Source organism: Mytilus trossulus, chromosome 8, assembly GCF_036588685.1.
Source record: "Mytilus trossulus isolate FHL-02 chromosome 8, PNRI_Mtr1.1.1.hap1, whole genome shotgun sequence".
Classification (NCBI taxonomy): domain Eukaryota; kingdom Metazoa; phylum Mollusca; class Bivalvia; order Mytilida; family Mytilidae; genus Mytilus; species Mytilus trossulus.
The window spans coordinates 4912874-4934512 of NC_086380.1; the positions used below are offsets into that span (position 1 = coordinate 4912874).

The following is a 21639-nucleotide window of genomic DNA, read 5'->3' on the forward strand; positions in this document are numbered from 1 at the left end:
AATGTTGTCAATCTCATTTTCGTAATGTCCTCTTTTAAGAAGTTTAGACTTAAAAAACTGGACTTCTCTATTGAAGTCATTTATGTTATTGCAAGATCTTCTAAAACGAATAATTTCTGCAGTAATAAATTCTTTGAAATTATTCGTTTTAGAAGATCTTGCAATAACATAAATGACTTCAATAGAGAAGTCCAGTTTTTTAAGTCTAAACTTCTTAAAAGAGGACATTACGAAAATGAGATTGACAACATTATAACTAATACAACAAAACGAGAAAGGAAACAAACTTTGAAATACAATTATAAAAATAAGAAAGCGGCTCCACCACTCGTTTTTGCAACTAGATTTAACCCAGCATTTAAAGGAATCGGAAGAGCGTTAAGGAAACATTGGCACCTAATCGAACAAAACAGGAATACTAAAACGATGTTTCCAAAACCACCAATTATTGCGTACAAAAAACATAAGGGGGGTCATTAAAAAAACTATCTGAATTAAGTTTTTTATCCTACATTGAACTTTTGATGTTGTCCCTAATGTGTTGTCCTCTTGAAGAAATGAATTCATTAGGCAAGAAGTTTAAAAATTGAGGTTTTACACTTAAGATAATTGAAATCGCATACTTTAAGAAAGAAGATTTGATGAAGCACTTGTCAGAAAAGAGAATACGTCCTGTTTATATAACATATTTTGATGCTAACAGTTACTACACCTTACCGAAAATACTGATTATTTTCTTTCAAATGAGTGAAAAATTCGACTTCCAATAAAAATGTTGCTATGCATAATATTGTAGCCTTAATTCAGGTACTGTGTTGATTCTTTTCCATCAAAATGTGTTTCCTGCAGTCAATTCACATATACAGGAACAATGAGACGTGGAACGATTGCCTATGAGATAACTATCCACCAAAGTTCAAATGAAGTGGTTGTAAGCAATTATAGGCAACCATATGGCCTTCAACAATGTGAAAACCTCTTACCATATAGTCGGCTATTAAAAATTTCCACCTAAGAGAAATATTAAACAATTAAATTGAGGAAACTTAGGGCTTAATCTATAACTAAACAATTACAAAAAGACTCAGGACAGACACACTAGTCTCTCCATACAATGATTGACAATATTTTCTTGTAAGAATAGTTTTGTGTTTTGATTTTCGGCAAAGACAGTTATATGTAAAGTTTCAATGTTCTCTTATAATACAGGTAAATCTTATAGCCGAACGTGTGAGGCTGTATAACCAGTCAAGGTAAATACAAATTACCATTATCGTGTATCTTATTTGTCGACTTTAAATGATTTCATAACAAGATAAGAGATCATTTAAATTGCATAATCTAGTAAAGGAGATGCATTATAAGTGTTCACTGTTGATGATATGTATGATATGTACTTTGCATACGTGAGAATAACCTCCGTTATACAACCCACTCTAAGTACTATAAGTTTTTACTAGACCTAAACATTATTATCCGAATGCTGGTTGTTTGCATCTAAAAAGGAGAAAAAAAACATACTATTAGTGTTTACTGTTGATGAAGTGTATGACATGTACTTTATATAAGTAAGAACAACCTTCGTTATAAAACTCACTATATGGAAGTTTTTACTAGACCTAAGCGTAAATATCCGGTTGCTGGTTGTTTTAATCTATATAGGAGAAAACCATGCTATCCGATAACAAATACATGCATGTCTAGTGACAACTATAATAGTACATTAATCTAGGGAGTGTATAGATTGTTATTCTTCAAACAGTTTGAAATTAAAATCAAAGATTCCAGGCTTATATCGATTAGAATGCTGAAGGCCGTACTGTAACCTATCATGGTTAAATTTTATGAATTGTTACTTCGATTAAGATTTGTCGCATTGGCACTCATATCACATGTTCTTTATATATTTATTATTATTGTGTACGTAAGAACGTCCAGTGGGAGAGAAGGCCTGTTACGATGAATGCCACACATTTGATCGTTAGGAAGCTCTTGCAACAACTCTCTAATGAGTCATTGTGCTCCCTGTTGTACGACAACTGTAGGAAGCATACAATAAGGCATTACTCAGTCTTTGAAGTCGAAAAAATAGTATTATTTAGGTTATGTTTCAAATTGTACTCGTGAGTACAAAAATTTCAGCAAAAAATTAAACCTTTATTTTTTCATTACAAATTTTATTTATTACACTATTAGTTATTACTTTATGATATGGTACAAAAATCAACCCAAAAGATCGATTCGGTTTGACCCCAGATGACTTTTAAAGTTTTAAAATGTTTATATCATTGAAAAGGCTCTAAATTATCTCCCTTTGGTGCAAAAATGCAATTTTTTGGCTTTAAATTTGAAATATCTTTTTTAACTCATCAGTGACCAATATTGTTTATCATTGTTTTCAAATAAGCTGTACATAAACTAAATAATTGTAAAATTTAAGCGATTTCTTATATAAGGTTATTTTTTATTTCGAAATTACCTCAATTTCGCCTATTAGTTCAACAGAAAAAAAGGACATTAACAAATAGTATGCTTCTTGCGGAGTCAGATTGTGAGCTTAAATGAACGGTGACCCCATTTTTTTATTTTCTTTTTCTTTTAAGTATATGATAAAGTTTATTTATAAAAAGATATAGCAAAATCCTTAATTACTTCGATGAATAAACAGGAAGATAGAATCTGCCACAACCTTTCAAAAAAACAATCCGTTGTGATTTAACTAAGATGCAAAACAAATTGAAGATAAGTAGTGAACCAAGATATCATCCTTCTACTTTACCACCTTTGTAAAAGACATCTATTAGCGAATATATTAATGGGTAAAGTCTTAGATGGTTCAAATTAAAAGTGTCTCTAGTCTTGAAATGATTATCTGTAGATTATATTTCGTTGTTCATATCTTTTTCAAGGCGATTATATTTAATTAATTAATTAACCGGTGCAATAAAATCACAGTACTAGACCTTCTTCTTTCTATCCTTATTCTAAATACTTCATGTTGCATCAAATGAAAAATGTGTGTTTAGTTCTCGTCCTGATTATAGGTGGAATATTTAGCTCTAAACGTTAGGCAAGTGCCAATCAGTCAATCAATCAAGGTGGAAAATACCGGATATTTTTTTTTGTATTTAAACATAGCTTGTGTAGATCATATTTTTACCACGTATTAGCTTCCATCAATTTCATTTTCACTTATTAGATATGCAGAAAACATGCTCCAGTGATTTCCGTAAATTTGTTCACCGTCTTTATTGTCGTCATGTTTAGCATAAATTATGTCCCCTTTCTTCAAGGCCATTACAGTGTTTAGAGTTCCCGTAGAATAGTTAGTTCCAAACATTCCTACATCTGATTGGTTGTTCTTCCAGAGATGACAGTGTAAATGTATTCCTCCTGTGGCCATAACAGTACTTGAAACTAAGTACAGCCCGTTTCGTGGAACCATAAACACGCCTGTAGTAGGATTATACACATTGCCCATATTCAGCCATACCTTGTCAAATTTGAGTACTTCATTTGATTGGAGAGTTAAAGATGATGTCAGCGATGCTGTAAATGCAGGTCTTTCCTGGTTTCGTCCAGGTTCTTTGAAATAAATATTAAAAATTGTAAGAATAGTCTTGAATGAAATGTAAATTCAGTATATTTATGTCTTTATAACTGTTAATCAACAAATAAACACCTACAACAGTAACAACGTTGTCTCTCCATAAAACCATGTTAGTTATATATATAAAGTGTTACGATACTGGATAGTTTTTAGATAGATTTATTCATTAATCATATAAATGAACTGGCACTTACATTGCAAATTTTGCTGAAACATTTATTCGTTTGTGCCTAAAAAACATTTTTCCAAGGTTTAAAACTAAGATTTTGGCTTTGACATGGACATCAACAGATGATAGTAAAATTCGACAAAAACAAATACAAAAATGACTTCATTACAAAAAAAAATATACATTTATTCTGAGCCCTTATGCTTATCAAATACCTGTATCGTTTTTAAAATTTGATATGGTATGTCAAATGACAAACCCTAGGTACTGGCATCAGATTTAAAGCACTGACATATAGAGAATAATAGTGCATTGACTTGACATATCAACGATATAAGGATGAGGCTTAGAAACGGGGAAATACGAGGCTATGCCTAGCTATTTCCCCGTTTCGGGCCGAATCCTTATATCGTTGATATGTCAAGTCAATGCACTATTATTGTCTTTATACTGCAATCTAAAAAAAATACATTAACAATTGTTGTTGAATGTGTTAATGTTTAATGTTGGTGAACTTCCCCCTTTTATAAAAAGGCCTCATATCATGCAGGCGGGGAAATATACAACACGGTGAAATCGACATTACCTGTTGAAATTCGCTATCGATGGTAACCGAATTGGTTTAAGAATGAACTGAAATATCAACAGTAAGCATAGAACATAATGATTTATATAGTTTGCAGACCAAAAATATAAACAAGTGAAATGTTTTTTTAATAAAATTTGCAAAAGAAATAAATTGAATAGGTCGTATGAATAATTAATTATAATTTCGAAAATTTCTATTTAAATATTCATGAGGAAAAGTGATATCATGTCAGTGACTGTATATGACATAAAAATATACGGTCAACACATTTTGACTGCTCAAATAGAACGAGTGCAGTATAAATTATAATATTACAACTTCCTAAACAACACTTATCTATAAGAGTATAGCTTAAATCCTTCGATTCAAACTTTAAGAAACTGTTTTAACAGGTGAATACAATGTTTGATTAGATTTTGTGGATAATGATTTGCATTAATATATCAAATTTCTACTGATTATGTATCTTTTTTTTTCTTACCATATCCAATATCTTCGATGACAGCCGTTTTTATAACTGGAATTCTCTGGTCAGTAGCTGCCTCAACGGTCTTTATAATATAGTCCTTCAGCACTTGGTTTAGTTTAGTAGTGTCAAAAAGAGCCACTAAAGGCATCTGCTGGTTGTCCAGAAGTGGTACCTCCACTGTGGAGTTTTGTGTAGTTCCCTGTGACGTCATTGACTGAACGCAACTCATTAGCATGAAGAAAAAAATGAGATGCAACTTTCGTTGTTCCATTTGAACTGGATATCAATATGAATAAGAAGATTGTTTATTGAAGACAGACTCGCTCATGCGCTTCTTTTGAGACAAATTTCTTTAAGTTCATAAAGTGTGTGATGATCAAATAAATGATACAGGAAAGACGAAGGTTAAGTATCACACTAATTTAGAGTGGTGATCTATATTTTCGTATTTTCTTCGTTACACAGCATCATGACACCGAAGCTACGCGAGACATGCAAAGAAAACATAATGCACATCAGCTTGTGTACGCGGCCCATATTAAGTCATATCTGTGAGAAAATATGATCACGATGAAAGGGAATACCATCATGTAATATTTTGTGAAGTGTCATACATGTACAACGTGAAATTGATAGTGTGTTTGAAAGTGTTCAATGTACAAAATCTTTAAAGGAATGTCATAGAATGTGTTAAATATAAAGTGTCTGTTTTACCAAATATAGTTTCATTAATTTCTTTATAAGTAGTAATCGCCACTATAAACTTGCGTTTTACGTTGTAAAACTGTGATTTTATTTATTGTTATGCAAGATATCCTCTGAATTTAGAAAAAAATATATATAAACAAATGTTCAGTTGTCACAAGGCATGTTATAATTTTTTTTTACAAGACATATTTTAGTAAAACCTCTTTTCTTAGCCAACCCGTTGCTAAGATCTACATATCAATCTCCATATCTGGAACTGAAGCTGCCATTGCTAATTGTAGATATTTTAAATAATTTTGTGTATTTCAATTTTAAGTGGGAAGTTAGCATTACCAAACATTTTCTTTCTGTCCCTTTCCTAAATACCACATTTTTAAATAGTAATCGAAATTTTTCGCACATCATCCTTGTCGATCTAACTTAGCACCTCTCTTCCTTTTCTCATTTTCATTCGAAGTTCATTCAGACATTTGTGAAATACATGAAGACCAAAACAGCTAGATTATGTAATGTAAATACTAGTAGACATATCAATATAATGGAACTATAAACAACTGTCATACAATTGGAAGGTTAAGATAACTATAATTGCGCAAAATGTCTGTACCAGGTCAGTTATAAGACAGTTGTTTTCTACTTGTTCCGTATATTGATAAAGTCTAAGGCTGTTTTTTTTCAGTTTTCGTGGACTTCCTTTCGTTTCTTAATTTACCTTATAGTAACTTCCCTTCTGTTCGTAATTTACCTTTGAATTACTTCCCTTCTTTTTGTAATTTATCTTGAAGTAACTTCCCTTCTTTTCTTAATTTACCTTTGAGTAACTTCCCTTCTGTTCGTAATTTACCTTGGAGTAACTTCCCTTCTTTTCTTAATTTACCTTGGAGTTACTTCCCTTCTTTTTGTAATTTACCTTGAAGTAACTTCCCTTCTTTTCTTAATTTACCTTGGAGTAACTTCCCTTCTTTTCTTAATTTACCTTGGAGTAACTTCCCTTCTTTTCTTAATTTACCTTGGAGTTACTTCCCTTCCTTTTGTAATTTACCTTGAAGTAACTTCCCTTCTTTTCTTAATTTACCTTGGAGTAACTTCCCTTCTTTTCTTAATTTACCTTGGAGTAACTTCCCTTCTTTTCGTAATTTACCTTGGAGTAACTTCCCTTCTTTTCGTAATTTACCTTTGAGTTACTTCCCTTCTTTTTGTAATTTACCTTGAAGTAACTTCCCTTCTTTTCTTAATTTACCTTGGAGTAACTTCCCTTTGTTTCGTAATTTACCTTGGAGTTACCTCCCTTCTTTTCTTAATTTACCTTGGAGTAACTTCCCTTCTTTTCTTTATTTACCTTGGAGTTACTTCCATTCTTTTCTAATTTACCTTTGTGTTTGTTCCCTTTTCTTAATTTACCTTGAAGTTTTGTATTTTTGTTATACTTATTCTTTTTGTTCACGATTCTGCTCACTTCTTCGTAAACACAAATTGTGTGATTGGGACATTTTTATCATTTATTATCATAGTTGGAGAATGCTTTTAGGATGCAACCTCGATGTTGTCTCTAAAGTTTCTTTTTTACCTCACATACGTATATATGTATATATCAATGACCAGTTCAAACTGCGTTTTATTAATATACAGAGCAAAACAATTCAAGATAAGCAAGTACAAAAAACATTTATTTCGTAATTCAAATGCCTAAATGCAACTTCACTACATATTCCTCGTTCAGTGGTCATATTTCAAACTAAACCCCATTGTAGACAACCGTATACTAGTATGTCCAACAAAAATAGCACCACAAAGATTAGAATTTTATTTAGGAGCAAATATTAATTTCAATTTATAAGATATCCAGAAAACATAGACCAATGACCTCCATATATAGACTCATTATTATATACATCATGTTTTATATAGATTGTATCTCCTTTTCTTAATGCCATCACGGTATTCAGTGTTCCGGATGAGTAATCTGTTCCGAATGATCCAACATTTGACTCATTGTTCCTCCAAAGGTGACAGTGTAGGAATTTCCCCTTTGTTGACATAACGGTATTTGATATAAAGTAGATCCCATCTTTTGGTACTGTAAACACACCAGTTGAAGGCTCGTATCCGTTCCCAATATTTAACCATACTTTATCAAAAGTTAGAACTTCGTTCAGTCCGAGTGATTTTGACGAAGTCCTCGATGCTGAGAAGGCTGGTTTTTCGTCTGTCCTTGAGAGGTCTGTAATATATATTTAACATTATATTTACGCTTTGATTCATAATTTCTACGGACTCTTCGGACGCATGAATTTATAAAGTGTTATTTTGATTTTTTGCAAAGTTTGCAACATTAACACATTATTGACAAACAAAAATAAAGCATTATTCATTATTATTATTATAAAATACAAAATGCTAAAAAATTAATCGAATATGATTGCTTACAGAAGCTGTTAATAACATATACAGATTCTAACACAATACCTCATTGGAGATGATATGTATTCTACTCAAGAAGGGGAATGTCGAATTTCAAATACTATAGTAATTGATAAAAAAAGCGGGTGTTTACTTTTACAAATTGTGACTTGGAGGGAGAGTTGTCTCATTGGCACTTAAAATGGCACTTAAAATGGCAGTTGTTAACTTATATTTCGTTTCTGTGTCGTTTTGGTTGTTTGTTGCACTGAGGCGTTTCTTTTGTTTTCCTCTTATATTTGATGTGTTTCTCTCGGTTTTAGTTTGTGACCATTAGTATGTATTCTAAGTTAAAGACTTACCTTTGTTGATATCTTTCAAAAGATCATTTTTCATATTGGAAATTTTGTCTTCTGTTGTCTTTTCTACAGTTGAAGTGATATACGTTGTTAAAACTTTGTTGAGGTTTGTCGTGTCGAACAAGGCTACCAACGGCACATGCTGAATATCCAAGAGAGGTATTTGCACGGTTGAATTGTCCTTCCCATGCCCACTGCAGAATCCCAGAATCCATATCAACAATATACTCAATAATTCAAAATATGAAGCCGTCAAATACTTTGCCATTGTCATAGGTCCTGCCGAATTACTTTTTTTCTACGTATGATTCTACGTTATGATGACCGAGAAAATTAACATGTGGAGAGGTTACAGTGGGGACTTTCTGTAGTTTTAATGAAACCTTGGTTAGATATTTCGTATTATCTCACTTTTGTTCATGATCAACAAAAAACTCGATTGCTTTCCTGTACCCCTGGTATCATCATTGAAAAAAATCGTCTTTAAGTATTTCCAGACATATAAGTGTGGCAGTCATCCTTTCGGAGCTCAGGATGTTGTATTGAAACTTTTCCAGAAAGCAGCTAAATGTAACTTGTTATATGAACGTAACGTAAATACTGTAAACCAAATTACCCAAAAATAAACAGTAAGAAACAGTACTTACGATAATGACGGTGGTACACATAACAAAATATATAACGTACAGCATTTCAGTAAACAAAAGATCAACTAAGTCAGTCTTCCAATAATCGTATAGATATTAAATAATATATGATTTTGAAAGTGTATTTTTTTGGTCAAATGCTTTAGTCTACTGTTTCTAATACACTTTTTTAAAAAGGTATTTGATTCGCATGGTTGTTACTGACACAACAAAGGAAACATTACCTGTTAAATATACTGATGATACTGAGATATGCCTCTATTTTTTTTGAAAATTTGAAAGTGTAATGCAAATGTGCAAAATCAAATAGCATTTTTCTTAAAATGTCCTCTACCCAGTCAGGAAAAAGCCATTGTTATATTATAGTTCGTTTCTTTGAGTCGTAGTTCTCCTCTTATATTTGATGTGTTTCTCTCAGTTTTAGATTGTAACCCGGATTTGTTTTTATTTCTATGGATTTTTGAATTTAGAAAAGGGGTATACTACTGTTGTAAATAAAAGATTATACATATATATACTTTTGTTTTAATTTATCGAAAACAATGTAATTTCAAACAATACCATTTTCAAAGATTTCCCACGTTGTTAAAATGGTATTCTTTACGAATAACTTTATTCGAATGATCAATGAGTTTGTATTGATTTTGTTTAGAATTTCGTGCTTTATAAACAACATTGTAGTCAAAATTAGGTTGATATATCCAATTTTTTTATTCATAAGAACTGCATGGGAAACACATTCAAACGTCCGCTAATTGTATTTCTATGCGCGTAAATAATAGTACAACTATGTAGTTTTATAACATTATTCACCGATGAAGTATCCCGAAAACACAGACCAATGTCCTCCAAAAACTCCTTGTCCACTGTTTCGCACAATTGTCACGTGATCACCCTTCTGTAAAGCTAATACACAGTTAACAGTACCAGCTGAAAAATTTTCTCCTCCGAAGATGTTTAAATGAGCTATATTGTTCTTCTTCATTGCGCAATGAACAGTCCCTTGCTTCCCACTGGACATTACAGTCGCAGAGAAGTGATATCGTCCATATCTCGGAGCAGTGAAGACACCCGTATGTTTATCGTATCCGTTTCCGGTGTTGAACCATACTTTGTCAAATATAATGGTGTCAGCTGGCACTATTGAAGTTGTCAGGGAGGCAGTGAACGATGGGCTTTCTCGTAGATCTATAAAATAAATTGTTTAATATTGTATATCAGACAATTCATGCTATTGATTTGTAATTTGTTCGTCTTTTTATTTATACTTAAACGTTATTTGCCACGTTCGATTTATGAATTTCGAACAGCAGTATACTACTGTTGCCTTTATATTTTTAAAAGTAAATGACACATAGATAACCATGCCCTCCTCGCATTATTACATTTCTATGTTCAGTGAACCGTAAAATTCCGTAATAATACTATTTTAACATGTGTTTAACATACTCAACATGCGTAGTTTCAGATCGATTCCACCCAATACCACGGACAAAGTGTTTACCTTACCTTAATTAAGAAGTTGTACTCATACGGGGTAACGGATAAAATAAACAGTTTCAATGAGTTAATTGCTTACTTCATTTAATGTTTAAATTCTTTTTTAAATTTGATGCTCTATGTGAACAAACCCAAAGTTGCGATTCAAGAAAGAAAAATAAATGGAAATTTAAGGAGGTTCGCTTTCAAATCAACAATCGATAAATATAACTAAAAAAGTAAGGAAAAAATAATAGGTCCTTGTCTCTGCTTTTGATATATAACCCATTGACAATTTGACGGGAAATGAATCTATTAAGATTGTCATTGAATTTACCATTAGTATCCTTTGTCTTTCAAAAACTATGAAAAAAGTAAAAGGATTTCATGAGATTTTGAAAAATAGCGTTTTAAACTATATGTTATAAAATTATGAAAAGAAAAGTATGAGTAAGCGTGCACTACATGGATTAAAACAGAAAATGCCAAATATCTGACAAAAAAAGCCCCCCCTCCCCCCCCCCCCCCCCCCCGCTTCAAAAAAAAAGAAAAAGAAAAAAAGAACATGGACTGTGAACAATAAAAGAAAATGTTTAAGGCCTCTTTAACCTTTAAAAAGAAAGAAGAAACACCTTAATATGAAGGTGTCGTGCCTGTAGCAATGCTATAAATATACAAAGTGTAAGAAAAGCACGATACTGTGGATTCATTTAATTTCGTGGGTACCAATTTTCATGGATCGAGGAAAACTTCGACATTTGATTTCGTAGTTTTGTCAAAGTCTCCATATAGAAAATTTGTAACCCGTTGAATATTTAAATTCGTTGCCTACCAGTACCAATAGAATCTATGAAAATTGGAATCCCACGAATAAGAGCGAATCCACAGTACATTTCATGTCTGTTTTAATCTGATTAAAAAATACTTACCAGTACGAATATTTTCTGTGATAGCATCTGTTATTTGGGGTAAAGCCTCCTTAATGCGTTTGTCGATTTCTTGTTGGTTGTCAATATCATCTTTCTCGCCTGTGACTCGGTAAACTGTATTGCTAATATAACTTTTAAGCTCCGTGTCTATTTTCGAAAAATCAAGAGTAGCCACGAGAGGCAGATTTTGTTCACCAATAAGTGGCGCATCAAATGAAAAATTTCCATTCGGCTGGTTTTGTCCAACAGCAGAAGATATCAAAATCAACAAAGTAAACAGATTCATGACAAAGTTTGACAGAAACATTATTTGAATTAAGATTTTTCAAACTAGTCTAAAAATGATTTTCACTTTGATTTGATCACTTAATAGTCATAATAGTGCAATGTACTGTGGACACAATTAAGTTCCCGCGATCAAAGTTACTTTCAACGACTATTACATAAGAGCTAGTGCCACTTAAAGTTTAGTTAAAAATATTCAATTTGTATGTGTCAAGTGGGACACTTTTCCGAAAGCCTTTTCAGAAAATGAAATATTTGCCTTAAAGTTACTACTTAATAAATGGAAAATAAAACAGAACCATGGCATATGAAATCTTTTTACGATGCTAAGGATATTAAGATTTCTCTTTTAATTATATTGGTCACGCTTACGATGAAGCATAGCGGATCACTTTAGTATTTATTATACTATTTGACCACGGACTATCTATACTAACATAACATATAGTATAGAAAGTCCCTGATTTGACAGCATGCAATTTCGTTAAAATGAAATTTGGAAGACAAAAACTTTGCGTTTCATATTGGATTCATTTAAGTTATTGCACCAATTCTTGTCTGGAGAAATTTTGAACGTGCTTTCTACGGAAATATGTTTACCGTGTTTGTTTAATAACTGCAACTTCTTGCAATGCACATAGCACAATAGACCACTTTCGAGTTCGTCCGTCACCGGCAAAAACTCGTCAATTATGCACGCCTTTATGACGTCATTTACCAGATAGAGGGGGTCGCCTGTATCCCTGCACTATTTACGTTCAACAAAGGTCTTAGTGATCGTCTTTGTGCAGGATAAACTAGAAATAATGGTTGCTCTGTAGGTACTTACTGGCAATTCCCTAATGACAGCAGTGTTGATTGTCAATTTTGAGAATTCAATTTGCCGAATAATTCGTACAATATAGAATTATAGTTTTCCAACCACTCGCTCAACATTGAAGGGAAGTGACGACGCCCCTAAACGCACAAATGATGGTGATAAAGGCGCGTATAATTGACGAGTTTTTTTCCGGTGACGGATGAACTCGAAAGTGGTCTATTATTTTGTTGTGTTCTGCAAGGCACATGCAGTTGTCGCAACGAAATGATTTCGATACCTGTGCTAAGTTATTAATGAATTTGAAATTTCAACTCTTGTTTCAATTACTAAAAAAAATACGTTTCTGTTCGGAAATCTGTATAGGAAAAATTACCCTCGTATCCTGATTTTTCCGTATTGTATCAAGTACAATATAATTTTTCATTAGGGAATTTATTTTATGTTAATCTGTGTTGTAGATCCATTGGTGGCCTTTGATTATTTTCTACCCTTAGTCTCTTTGACACATTCCCCATTTTAATCGTATTCATTATTTTGTATTTCCTTTCCAGTTTAACCAACACAAAGGCTACTCTTTACACTTTCCCATTTTAATCGTATTCATAATTTTGTATTTTCTTTCCAGATTAACCAATACAATGGCTACTCTTTGACACATACCCCATTCTAATCGTAGGAAAAATTACCCTCGTATCCTGATTTTTCCGTATTGTATCAAGTACAATATAATTTTTCATTAGGGAATTTATTTTATGTTAATCTGTGTTGTAGATCCATTGGTGGCCTTTGATTATTTTTTACTCTTTAGTCTCTTTGACAAATTCCCCATTTTAATCGTATTCATTATTTTGTATTTCCTTTCCAGTTTAACCAACACAAAGGCTACTCTTTACACTTTCCCATTTTAATCGTATTCATAATTTTGTTTTTTCTTCTCCAGAATAACCAATACAATGGCGATTGCCGATGTTATGGATGACGTAGATTACAAAACAATCAATTTCAACATAGAGGAAGCAGAATTCAGACACCCGTTATGGCTAACAGAATCACATTTTGTTTATAACCTCTATAGAGACGATGAAGGTCATCTGAACTGTCATAGAAATGCTGCAGGCGATCCTATTCTTTCACCTAGGTACGTATAGTTCAATAACAACTAATCCTCCAGTATAAACCTATTATAATGCTTTTTTTTTGTAGAACTGGTAATCGGATATACCAATTTAATACAAACATTTTAGTTACTTTTTTAGCTCTTGGTATTGTGTGGTTTTTTTTTGAAAATCAGAAATAAATTTAATATTAAACCTTGTATGTCAAACCTTATTGACAATGTTTTGATATATTGATAAAAATGGTATTGCATACTCCGTATCGTGTGTTCTCTGTCACATTCTATTTATTGTAGCACACTTACAAATATTTGAAATAATTATTATTTAATAATTATTATTTAAATATATAAATAAGTAATATTGTTGATTTGTTTTTATTGCAAAAATTTGCCACTGATAAATGCAAGTATTATATACTTTTTTTTTTAATTTCCAGACCATTGGCAAAAATGTGCATGAATGAGCTAGTCTGTGAAGGGAACCAAATATCAGTATTTGAAACAGACGCTATTCCAGCTGATCTGTATCCAAAATTGCTGGCGGAGGCCATTTTTCAACGACAATTGCAGACTATTGACTTTTTAGTATCAACATGGCCACACTCCATCCTAGATCTTCAAAGTGTTATGCCAAAGGAAGACCTAGTGGAAGCTCAACTGCTGACGATACCAATAGAGGGACATGACGGGATAACGTTTTTGGACTGTATAATGTGTGGACTTCTTAGACAAAAGTATTCTTCGAGATTGAGAACAGTAAACCTATCTGGATTCAAACAAGGCAAACCATTTTTTTTTATTGAGACCAAACAACAACATATCTTATTTTCATAGTCCTCCTTCGCTGCTGTTTTTGCTTATTCTCGTGTCTTCCTATTTACCTCCATTCTATCGCGCGTTCTTCTTTCGATCAGCCTCGTTTCGATGAAAGCGGGACAAACGATACCAGTTGAAAGTGTCATCCAAACTCTGAAATCAAAAATAAACTAACAACACCATGGCTAAAAAAAGACATACAGACAAACAACCAATAGTACATAAAAAATACATAGAAAAATAATTACTAAGTAAAATTAATCCAATCAAATTCTGGCCAGGGGTCATGTCTCGTGCTCCGGAAGAGAAAACAGTTCCTGCTCCACATGTTGCACCAGAAAGAAATGTCATATCAAACAAAGGGAGCTAGACTACAACCAGTAGTATTAGACCCACACAAAGCTATTATTCAGACTATTTTTGAAAATCAAAAATCTACAACCTTATTTAGTATAAAATTTCGTTGCAGATCGCACGCTTTGTCGTGATATCTGCCGTCTTCCATTATTGTGGATGCCACCCGCAGAAAGAGATACTGAAAAGATTTACGACATTTTATCACAAACTATAGGTAAGTATATCCTACAAATCTTGTTTACTTAAGAATTTTAAAAATAGGTTTTTAGTAAATGAAAGAATAACTTAATTTGCATTTGATACACGTATGTTCCTACATTCTGTAGATAGTTGATACTTATATTTTGAATTAAACAATGGTATACTTATGCTGTTCCAATCCCCCATGCAGAGTTATCGGTCCTTTCTATCTCTCTGCATAGGAGATTGTACGTTTTCGTCCTTTTTATACGTAATAATAGATAGTTAATCATTGATACATGATTGATTTAGTTATTATTTGAATAGAACTAGCTTTTAGTAACTGTCTAAATATATCTTTTGCCTTTATGTTAGTTGGTTTGTTTTGTGCTTTATAACCATATATCGAGTTAAATTGAAAGCAGATGTAGTATGATTGCCCATGAGCTCGAGACAACTCTTCACAAGAGACCAAATGACACATAAATCAAAAAAATATAGTCCACCGTACGGCCTTCAACAATGCGAAAAGCCCATATCGCACAATTAGCTATAACAGACCCGTGTAAAGGACGAAGCTATTTTTAATAGACTTTTTTTTTTAACATACTTACTTACTTTAATGATTTAAATTTTCAATTCGAATCTTTAACTTAGTTATTAGTTTGTACCAACGACTACCAAATAATATAAGTAGATACTAGGTTGTGATGAACGATTTGTTTATCGTTGAAGACCTTCGAACAACATTAATGTTCAATAATAACAAAAAAATCGGTGTTATTTTCGCTACATCCTACTATTTCAAGAGGTTTTTTGTCTAATGTACACCATGCTTATCTTTTTATTTACTATAAATATCTGACGAAGCAGCTGTCGATTGCGTGAGAAATATTTGATATCATTTAAACACAATTATGTAATCATCATTCTTATCTCATATAGCAGATATTCTTCACAATAATTTCACTTTTTATGTTCTAAGCTGAAGTATTGATGGAACTATATAACTCAGATGAAGTTTTGAAACGATTTATCACTCAAGTTTGCATTTTTATTATGCAGTAATTTTAGCCATAATATTTCAGATATAACTGAAGAAAAGGTGCAGAAATATCTGAACAGAATAAAGTGCATTTATACAACAATGGACGCTCATGTTCCACATGGACACCAATTTCGTATGTTTTATACTTTTATTAATACCACAGTAATAAATAAAAATAAAATTGTGTCAACAGTTCAGTTATGTCATTGTTAAGAACATACACAAAACCATTGTTTAATGACTATCTTTATGGCATCTTTTATCTATGCAATGCATGATTTTTTTACTCCAGAAAAGTAAAACGAAGAAAATAATCTATCCAATACCAGACAATCTCACACCATATATTTAACTAAATCTGTTATATAAAACCATTGTCGAATGAATCCATACTCGAGTTACACAACAGACGTACTTGTGCAAGAAATTGCTTACCAATTAGGAGCACTTATGTTCACCTCATGCTAGGTTAACAATTATACTCCTCTTTATTTTTAGCTTGCCTTTCCGTCTTTTCAAAATTTTGGTTAGTACAGTGTTATTGGTATGGTTTTTATTTGTATCCTCTAATTTTGGTTAGTGCAGTGTAATTGTTATGGTTTTTATTTGTATCCTCTAATTTTGGTTAGTGCAGTGTAATTGTTATGGTTTTTATTTGTATCCTCTCATTTTGGTTCGTGCAGTGTTATGGTTTTTATTTGTATCCTCTCATTTTGGTTAGTGCAGTGTAATTGTTATGGTTTTTACTTGTATCCTCTAATTTTGGTGAGTGCAGTGTAATTGTTATTGTTTTTATTTGTATCCTCTAATTTTGGTTAGTGCAGTGTAATTGTTATGGTTTTTATTTGTATCCTCTAATTTTGATTAGTGCAGTGTAATTGTTATGGTTTGTATTTGTATCCTATAATTTTGGTTAGTGCAGTGTAATTGTTATGGTTTTATTTTGTATCTTCTAATTTTGGTTAGTGCAGCGTAATTGTTATGGTTTTTATTTGTATCCTCTAATTTTGGTTAGTGCAGTGTAATTGTTATGGTTTTTATTTGTATCCTCTAATTTTGGTTAGTGCAGTGTAATTGTTATGGTTTTTATTTGTATCCTCTAATTTTGGTTAGTGCAGTGTAATTGTTATGGTTTTTATTTGTATCCTCTAATTTTGGTTAGTGCAGTGTAATTGGTATGGTTTTTATTTGTATCCTCTAATTTTGGTTAGTGCAGTGTAATTGGTATGGTTTTTATTTCTATCCTCTAATTTTGGTCAGTGCAGTGTTATTGGTATGGTTTTTATTTCTATCCTCTAATTTTGGTTAGTGCAGTGTAATTGTTATGGTTTTTATTTGTATCCTCTCATTTTGGTTAGTGCAGTGTAATTGTTATGGTTTTTATTTGTATCCTCTCATTTTGGTTCGTGCAGTGTTATTGTTATGGTTTTTATTTGTATCCTCTCATTTTGGTTAGTGCAGTGTAATTGTTATGGTTTTTACTTGTATCCTCTAATTTTGGTTAGTGCAGTGTAATTGTTATTGTTTTTATTTGTATCCTCTAATTTTGGTTAGTGCAGTGTAATTGTTATGGTTTTTATTTGTATCCTCTAATTTTGATTAGTGCAGTGTAATTGTTATGGTTTGTATTTGTATCCTATAATTTTGGTTAGTGCAGTGTAATTGTTATGGTTTTATTTCTAATTTTGGTTAGTGCAGCGTAATTGTTATGGTTTTTATTTGTATCCTCTAATTTTGGTTCGTGCAGTGTAATTGTTATGGTTTTTATTTGTATCCTCTAATTTTGGAAAGTGCGCAGATTTTGTGATAGACTGAGGTAGATATAAGAAGATGCAGTTTAACGCAAATGAGACAACACTCCATCCAGGTCACAACCTGTAAAAGCAAACATTTATAGGTCACATTATGATCTTCAACACTGAGCCTTGGCTCACATCGAACAGCAAGCTATAAAGGGCCTACAAATGACTAGTTAAAAACCATTCAAACGAGAAAACCAACCGAGTCTAATCTATATAAAAAAAAAACGAGAAACACTAATGAACCACATTAACAAAGGATAACCTATGAACATTAGGTTCCTGATTTAGAACTAGTATGCTATTGTAAAAAGATACGCATATGCAAAGACATCGATAGGGCAAATCAAATGGAGGGTCGTACAGCTAGATCTCCGTAGACATTCATCCCAGTAAATAAAAAATACAACAGCATTGAATTTTCATTTTCAATATGTATTTCAGCACCAATCACTATTATATTGGACTGTAAAATGACTTTAGACGATGTTCCTATTGGTTTGGCCTTACAGAATGAGACTCCATTCAGATTTGCTTGTCAGAGGCTGTGGACAGAACGTATAAGTGACGTCAATCTACCATTAAACTTACTACATAGAGTACTGGAACCGAGGGTAAGTAAAACAACAAGTGACGTCAATCTACCATTAAACTTTCTACATAGAGTACTGGAACCGAGGGTAAGTAAAACAACAAGTGACGTCAATCTACCATTAAACTTACTACATAGAGTACTGGAACCGAGGGTAAGTAAACCAACAATTGGTAAAATATAACCTTATTGACTGCTATAGATCTAATGTGTTATGTAATCAAACTCTCTGTTCATTAAGTCAGTTACAAGTATTGATCCTCTGTTATGTGGAATACACCAGTCAAAGGGAGTTAATTAAGATAACTTTCTTTTGTTTTATTTTTCGCACTGAATATATATGATATATTTGACATGCACACGTATAAAAATTGCGGTTTTTATCCAACGCAATCATAGGTTTGAACGTAGTTTTCAATTTAGACTCGTATATATATCATATTGAATATCTGTAATTTCATGAGTGATTGTGAGGTTTTTATTAATGCGAGTTATGCAACAGCTGCGTATTGCAATAATGAAATAATATATATAAAACATATATTAGTATAAATCTTTACTAAAGTTATAATAAATGATATCAATGTCAAAATTGCAATAAGTAATGTTCGCAACAAATATCTGGAATTTACATTAAAAGATCACCAACACAAATACGATAATTGAATGAAAGTACAATATGTAATTTATTCCTCAATATCAGGTCAGTACACCATTTTCCCCGTTACCTTTCCTTTAGAAAATGTCCTCGGTTGCCACATTGTCGAAGTAGTTTGTCTGCAATCATTAATACCATTTCTACTCTGAGGTTGTGAGTACGAATCCCGATCGTATACTGCTCTGGTGTTAGACTCCTGTCTTAATTGACTGACAAGTGCTCCTAAGAAACGTCTTTGGTTCTCTCAGGATACTCTGATTGCTATGGTATATTCAAGAGCGACCGAAGGAGTATATACAACACATCACAAACGAACATACATATAATATAATGCATATTTGTTTGCTTTTAAAAAAAATAATTCAAGTTGGATATTTTCGAATTACTAATATTTAGTTCCGAGCGCCATGCATAGTTTTTATGCATGAAAAAGTGAAATTGCGCCTTGTAACTTCGGCATTTTGTAACTTTTGGAATTATTAAGTTCGTTCCCTAAATATTTATTTTCAAATTCCATATTTATAATATTCAATTACATTTTTCACTAGAATAATTGTTTTTCAGGACCTAACTGAACTTGAAATAGAAGACCGAAATCTCTGTACAGATGACGACAACATGGAGATTTTACTTGAAGCATTGTCATTGCTACCGAACATAAAATCACTAAGTCTCCCAAATACCATACACAGTAACGAAAACGAGGCAGCAGTGAAAGGACTGAACAAAGTACTGAGAACGATGACCAATCTGAAGAAATTAAACTTTCCTCTTTGTAACTTAAAAGATAATTTACGTGACCTTTTGACCGGACTGCAGCAGACAATGACGTTTTTGTCGCTTAGAGACTGTCGTCTGTCCGAAGCAGACGTGTTGTTCCTGCTAGAATGGCCGTTAACACGAGGTTTGTTTGACCTGAATGTAAGCAGAAACAATCTTCGGAATTCATACCAAAGTATTTTATCTCTTTTAGAAAAACTAGAAGAAATCCGATGTTTTTCATTGTCTTATTGTTGTTTTAGTCCTGCAGAACTAAGAAACATTGTTGAAGTTGCTTCTAAATGTACAAACATTAAAACTCTTGGAATCCAAAGTTTCACGCCATTATCAGAAGCCGATAGTCAAATGATTTTGAAAGGATGTTGTTTGTTGACAAACCTGCAGAAATGTCTTATGTTACCAGAATGTCACGCCTTTTTAGGGAGTAATGATTTAGATAGGTTTGATAACAGAGAAAAATATTTGGAATTTTGTGACAACATACTATCAGATTTAAAACGTGATGATATAGAACTTGAATAAGTGTATATAACAAACAACTTTTATTTATTTTCTTATTTATTCTTTTATGAACCAAAGCTACCTCCTTTTTATTTTTACAAAGTCATCTCTAATTTGGATTCGGTAAAACAATAAAGGTGTTTCTAACCTTTTATGGTACATTTTTGCTGAAATGCAACAAGTATTAAAATGATAGTACGTCGAAACTGAAAGAAGTTATTGGAGCATACATGTATCATGGGATAGATGGACATCCCAAATTATGAATTCTGGGCCGTACCTGCAACATGATTGTTAATCGATATCAACAGATACTGAATTACGCAAGACATCAGTAATGTGTTGATATGTAACAAATATTGAAAGTGGATGGACACACTTTCCTGAAAAGAAAACGTAAAAAAAATTGTGCTTATTCAGCACATATCGAAAAAGGGTGCAAGTTTAGGAAAAATGAGGTGGAAGAATTTACTGTCCAATCCATTCATGTGTGAAATCGTTTGTATTATTCAGACACAATTTTGCTTGGCAAATTATATATGTAAATCAGCTTTAGTTTCAGTTTACATTTCCCATGCATGATTTGAAAGCACATCCTTTACATTGTATAGACTCATTAATTAATTCAAAAGAATCAGAACATCAAAGATGTCATGCAACCTCTCATTATTAATGTAACTTGTTTTATTTTGTACAATTAAAAATAAAAACATCATGATAGATGTGTATTTGTAAAGTGAAGTCTTGTAATTGTTTCTTTTTATATTTTGTACAAAGAATAATGCAAAATATGATTCTGATATTTAGAGAAGTATCAAATGTATTTCTGTTTCTACTTGTGGTATTGCAGAACATAAAAGCACAAAAATACCGAACCGAACTCTTTGGAAAATGCAAATCGGAAATTCCCTTATCATAAGTCAAAATCAAAGTCTCAAACACATCAAACAAACGGAAAACAATTGTCATATTCCAGACTTGTTACAGGCATTTCTCTATGTAGAAAATAGCGGCAAACAATTGGATATTTGGAAAATAACACTAATAAGACTAAATTAGGAAAAACAGATCTCGACATAAAAAACGCTTGATTAATACATGCTCTAAAAAGTACAATGAACGATAAAAAAAAAAATACGTGTTGAAGATCAAGCCTTATAGTGGTACGTTCGTTCTGGCTCTACGGATGCATTATAACATGCAGTCCAGAACTGTCAGAATGGGGAAGCTTTGTGGATACCAGGAGGTAGGCTCTAAAACAACCTCGTAAAAGCTCCTTGATGGGTCTATATTTTACCTGTTGCGAGGCAAATTGTCTGCGCTAACA

At 32.3% G+C, this 21639-nt stretch overlaps 4 protein-coding genes across 4 annotated transcripts; 1 reads left to right on the top strand and 3 right to left on the bottom strand.

Annotated features, from left to right (window-relative positions):
* The first annotated feature begins 1211 nt into the window (after positions 1-1211).
* On the top strand, positions 1212-21028 carry LOC134728162 (uncharacterized). Its single transcript, XM_063592641.1, has 7 exons — positions 1212-1253; positions 13405-13602; positions 14019-14362; positions 14867-14968; positions 16023-16115; positions 18226-18395; positions 19596-21028. Exons 2-7 carry the CDS (start codon positions 13418-13420, stop codon positions 20331-20333), a joined length of 1632 nt encoding a protein of 543 aa, XP_063448711.1. The 5' UTR covers positions 1212-1253; positions 13405-13417; the 3' UTR covers positions 20334-21028.
* LOC134728163 (complement C1q tumor necrosis factor-related protein 2-like) lies at positions 3094-5314 on the bottom strand. The gene is made up of 2 exons (XM_063592642.1): positions 4850-5314; positions 3094-3585 (listed from the first exon to the last, which is right to left on the bottom strand). The coding sequence occupies exons 1-2, from the start codon at positions 5106-5108 to the stop codon at positions 3167-3169; spliced, it is 678 nt and encodes a 225-aa protein (XP_063448712.1). The 5' UTR covers positions 5109-5314; the 3' UTR covers positions 3094-3166.
* LOC134728160 (complement C1q subcomponent subunit B-like) lies at positions 7197-8917 on the bottom strand. The gene is made up of 2 exons (XM_063592639.1): positions 8308-8917; positions 7197-7766 (listed from the first exon to the last, which is right to left on the bottom strand). Exons 1-2 carry the CDS (start codon positions 8576-8578, stop codon positions 7372-7374), a joined length of 666 nt encoding a protein of 221 aa, XP_063448709.1. The 5' UTR covers positions 8579-8917; the 3' UTR covers positions 7197-7371.
* LOC134728161 (heavy metal-binding protein HIP-like) lies at positions 9461-11814 on the bottom strand. Its single transcript, XM_063592640.1, has 2 exons — positions 11360-11814; positions 9461-10139 (listed from the first exon to the last, which is right to left on the bottom strand). Exons 1-2 carry the CDS (start codon positions 11664-11666, stop codon positions 9757-9759), a joined length of 690 nt encoding a protein of 229 aa, XP_063448710.1. The 5' UTR covers positions 11667-11814; the 3' UTR covers positions 9461-9756.
* Positions 21029-21639: the final 611 nt, after the last annotated feature.